Source organism: Pseudoliparis swirei, chromosome 4 (assembly GCF_029220125.1).
Source record: "Pseudoliparis swirei isolate HS2019 ecotype Mariana Trench chromosome 4, NWPU_hadal_v1, whole genome shotgun sequence".
Taxonomy (NCBI): domain Eukaryota; kingdom Metazoa; phylum Chordata; class Actinopteri; order Perciformes; family Liparidae; genus Pseudoliparis; species Pseudoliparis swirei.
In genome coordinates, this window is record NC_079391.1 from 1484182 (window position 1) to 1489204 (window position 5023).

General features: G+C 45.4%; 1 protein-coding gene across 1 annotated transcript in view; it reads right to left on the reverse strand.

Annotated features, from left to right (window-relative positions):
* Positions 1-736: 736 nt before the first annotated feature.
* tox3 (TOX high mobility group box family member 3) overlaps positions 737-5023 on the reverse strand; it is a 50209-nt gene continuing 45922 nt past the window's right edge. The window contains exons 4-7 of the mRNA XM_056413182.1: positions 3902-4174; positions 3584-3814; positions 3412-3492; positions 737-2738 (exon numbers count right to left, since the gene is read on the reverse strand). Coding sequence (XP_056269157.1) covers positions 1983-2738; positions 3412-3492; positions 3584-3814; positions 3902-4174 — 1341 coding nt within the window. The 3' untranslated portion in view covers positions 737-1982. The remainder of the gene's footprint in view (positions 2739-3411; positions 3493-3583; positions 3815-3901; positions 4175-5023) is intronic.

The window sequence follows — 5023 nt, forward strand, 5'->3', positions numbered from 1 at the left end:
TGTGTGTGTGTGTGTGTGTGGGTCTGTTTGTGTGTGTGTGTGTGTGTGTGCGTGTGTTATTAAGACGAGTACCAGCTACAGGACATGGACAGACCATAATGATGCTCACACACCACTGGACTTTCTGCTCCTTTAGAAATACACATCGACTTTAAATGTCTCATGAAAGATAAAGTTATGAATATTTATTCATTTTCAAAAGGAGGCGTGAAGAAATACATATTTTTATTTTATTTAGCGTCTTATGGTCTCGTTTTACGGGGCGTCTTGTGTTTGTTTGTTTCCCGTCTGTTTTTCTGTTTGTCTGTATAGATAGATAGATATATACTTTATTAATCCCCAAGGGGAAATTTGTATATATAAATAATTTACGTATATATATTATTAAATTAGAAATATATATGTATATATATTTTACATATATTTAAAAAATCTCTTTTGAAATAAACATTCCTTCAAATAAATACTTATGATTAATATATATATATCTACATATATATAAATAAAATATAGATATATATTATTAAATTATATATAATTTTATATGTATATATTAAAAAAATGGTATATATTGAAAAAAGTATATAGATATATATAAACATATATAATTTTTGTGTATATATATAAATAATATACATATATATATTATTAAATTAGAAATATATATGTTTATATATATTTTATATACATATTTAAAAAATCTCTTTTGAAATAAACATTAATTCAAATAAAAATGTGTGGTTGATAGTTTTAATTTTGAACAGAGACACAAAGAAATATATAATACTTCATACAAAATTATGGCTACTGTCATATCAGGGATGGAATGTCTCTGGATTCAACAACTCAAACATTAAATTACCTTTTTTATCTCTATTCATCGTGAGCTGAAACCCTTTCCATCCACTCCAGAACCGATATGCATTTTATTTTATTTCTATGGACAGTTTTTCAAAAGGTTCGTAAGCAAAATACAAACAAAATGAATATCTGCTGCTATTGGAACTCATAAAAAAGTATAAAAGAGCAGAAATGCACTATGTGATATAGCAATCCACAGGTCGTTTAACAATGTTTTTAATTAAAGCCTCACATATTAAAACTTTACAACATGTGATATGAAAAATGTACAAGTTTTATTTCTTTATTCTCCAGGGAAAATAAGTGGGACGTCTCTTCCAGTCGGTCGGCTTTGGCAGTTTCTGCTAGTTCTTCTTCTTCATCTTCTTCTTCATCTTCGTCTTCATCTTCTTCTTTAAACGACGTATCAACGAGTAAAAATACATCCCAGAACCATCTGCCTCGACGCGTGTTTACCATAAAATATCCCCTTCTGTTTCACAAAATAAAAACATAATTTAAATCGTTTTAAACATCTCAAGTAAAAACAAAGAGGAGAAAGATCTTTTAGAGGGAGGGGGGGGGGTGCCAGTTCAGATTATTGGTTGTCGAGGTCTCGTCGAGCCTCGCGCTACAACACGGTGACATCGGGCGGCGGCGGCTCGATGACGTCATGCCGTGTTTCGTGGCAGTTTGTGTTTTTTTAAACGTCTCCTCGGGGACGGCGGCCCCTCCCCCTCCTCTGGACGGGGGTCCGTGAAGCGTCTCTGGGCGCTGAGCTCTCCGGTCCTCGTGTTGAACTGCGGCCTCATAAATAAAGCTTTATTGTTAAATAAAAACAGCGAAGGTCGCTCGTCCTTCCACGTGTCGCTCGGTTTAAATTGAAAACCGGGAGCACAAACAAATAAACAGATAAACAGATAAACAACCCCCCGGGAGCTGGTGTCATATCGCTCAGCCTATTTCATAAACAGAAGCCCGGCGGACATGTGGACCCCCTCCTGTACACGCGTGTGCATATCCGTCTGGAGCAAAGGACCCACCTTCTCTGGAGAACATTCTCAACTTCTTTCTCACTTTTGAAGTGCAACTAAAGAAAAAGCAAACGTGGAGACGCCGCTTTTGGTTCTCTTCCGTTGGGCTCAGTAGATGCTGACTTGGGACAGGACCTGAGAGGGGTGGGGCTGCTGCTGCTGGGGGGGGGGGGCCGGCTGGGGGCTGCCGAGCGACGCCGAGTGGGGGGTACCCGGAGAGTGCTGGGGGGGGGAACACTGGGACTGCTGCTGCTGCTGCTGCTGCTGGAGCTGCTGCTGGTGCTGCTGCTGGTGCAGCTGCTGCTGCTGCATCTGCTGTTGTTGGTGCTGTTGTTGGTGCTGTTGTTGTTGCTGCTGCTGCTGGATGTGGTGCTGCTGCAGCTGCTGCTGGAGGTGGTGTTGGAAATGCTGATGCTGCATCTGCTGCTGGATCTGCTGGTGGTGCATCTGCTGCTGCTGCATCTGGTGGTGCTGGAGGTGCTGCTGCATCTGCTGCTGCTGCTGCATCTGCTGCATGGCGTGCTGCTGCACCGGGGGGCTCATCTGAGACACCGCCGTGGACTGGGCGCCCGCCGCCATGCCCCCCCCGCCGCCCGCCCCCATCTGGCCGTGCATCCCGGAGGAGGACATGTTGGGGTGGGAGACGGCCACCGAGGTCACGATCTGGTTGCCCCCGAGTCTCATCTGCAGAGGTTTGGGGGCGATGGCCCGCGGCATGGCGAGCTGGAGCGCCTGCGCAGCCGCAGACATGGAGGGGTGCTGGTTGAGGGGGGACGGCATCACCAGACCCGGGGACAGGCTGGTGGAGGCCAGCGTCTGCTGCACCGAGCGGATGGTCTGGGCCTCGGCTGACTCCGCAGCTGCCTGATGGGAAACACACAAACTTATCCACACAGCTGCTCGGAGAACACCAGTTCCTATAGCTAGAGGTTTATATATATATATATATATATATATATGAGAATTTGACAGATAGGTCTATTACATGTTACATTACATCATCTACTGTGAAGTTGTAGAACACCTTTCTTTTGGAATGAGAAAAACATGTGAAGCAATTTGATGTACAGACATGTTACAGTATACCTATATATATATATATAAATATATTTGTATTTATATACAGTATATATTATCTTTTGATATATATATATAAATAAAATATATGTGTATACTATATACATATTAATACATTTGAAATATATATGTATATGATTCTTTTTAAATACAAATTAAATAAAAAATGCAAATATATATAAATATAAATATATATATATATCTATATATAATTTGTTTTATATAAATATATAAATAATATATTTATATATATTATTACATTAGAAATATGTATGAATAAATATATATATATGAATATTTAATAAATCTATATATAAAAAAGTAAAATATATATATATATATAAAAAATAAAATAATTAATTTACTTGTTTTTTTAAATTACAAATAAAGTGTTATCACATCACAGAAGACGATGTAAGATGAGGATCTTTCTCATCCTCAGGTGTTCGGCGTTCCTCACCTTGGACACCAGGCTGGCTCGGTACACCGCGAGGGCTTTGAGATATTCCTTCTTGGCCGCTTCCGTTTTGCTTTTGTAAAGCTGCGATGACACAGAGGAGCGTGTGAGCGTACGTCACACACACTTCTGATGATGTCACTCTCTGGGTCCAACCAATCAGACGCTGTCCTACCTGCTTCTGCTCCTCCCCCAGTCCGTCCCACATGGACGCCACTATCTTGGACACCTCTCCGAAGGTGGCGTTGGGGTTCTGGCCCTTGATGGCGGCCTGCGTGTCTCTGAAGAACAGCGCGTAGGCCGAGACCGGCTTCTGAGGCTCGTTGGGGTCCTTCTTCTTCTTCTTCTTGGGGGTCTTGGGCTTCTTGGCCGGATCGACGGGCGCCGGTCTCTTCTCCGCGATGACCTGAAGGATCGAGAAGAAGAAGACGTTGACTAAACGACGTCCGTCACGCCGGCGGCTCGGCGCCCGGTGACGCGTGACCCAACCCACCCTGTTGCCTTCGTCCTGCTCGTCTTCGTTGATGGAGCTGGCGGGCGACGGCGTGGCCGACTTGCTGACGGGCGGCGACGGCGAGGCGTGTGCGCCGTTGGGTCCCGCCATGTTGAGGCTCAGCTGCGCGTTGAGCTGCGATTGGTTGATGGTGGTCAGCTGATTGCGGGACAGCATCCCGTTGGGGCTGTTCATGCCGATGATGGACTTCATCACCATGGCCGGGTTGGCCGGGTTGGCCGGGTACTGGCGGCGGTGGCCCGCTCCGACGTTCTGGCAAGGGAGAGAGACACTCGTTAAGAAGATAACAAATCAGAGAGAGAGAGATCTCGGAGCGGAGGGGCAGTCGGGTCGTCGCGGTTCTGATCGCACGTCGCCGCATCCTCCCAAGCGTCTCCGTTAGAGGCCGCGATCGATCGTCTCGGCGCCCGAGGAGCCGAACGCCAGGAGCCGGGACCAGACGCCGGCTACAGCGCTCCACTGGGTGGAGGTGTGTGGACCGCCCCCTGGAGGGGAACCGTGGTACCGCACTTCAAAAGCCGCCGTACAGGATTGAACGCATGCGCCTGCACGTCAGTGAGTGGTTGAGGCCACGCCCCTTTACAGACGCTTTCGTGAGACGTTACTTTGAGGTTCGGCACTTTTCATCGATTCACGTTTGACAGCCAGAGAGGCGACACAAAGACACGCCGCTGCGGAAAGAACTCCATCCATCAACCGGCTGAAATATGAAGACTAAGCTCCGCCCACTTCCACCTTTCAGCCCACGATGTCGGAACTAGGGACGGGTATCGCTTGGTTCTGTTCGATACCGGTGCCTGAACCGAAAGTTACATCTTCTTCTTCTTCCTCTTCTTCTTCCTCTTCTTCCTCTTATTCTTCTTCTCCTTCTTCCCTCTCATACGCTCGCATGTCTACTGCTCATCACAAACACAATCTGTGAAGTGAGAGCGGTTTTATATTTACTTGAGTCGTGTGCAAAGAAGTGAGCCGGAGGCTGGGGGGGGGGGGGGGGGACATATTGTTCTGGTGCTTCAAATATGGAAGCTCTCAAATAAAAAAAGCTGCAATAAACGAGCCTGAGACCAAACATGAAGTGATTTACATCTCTGCCGCGCGGCG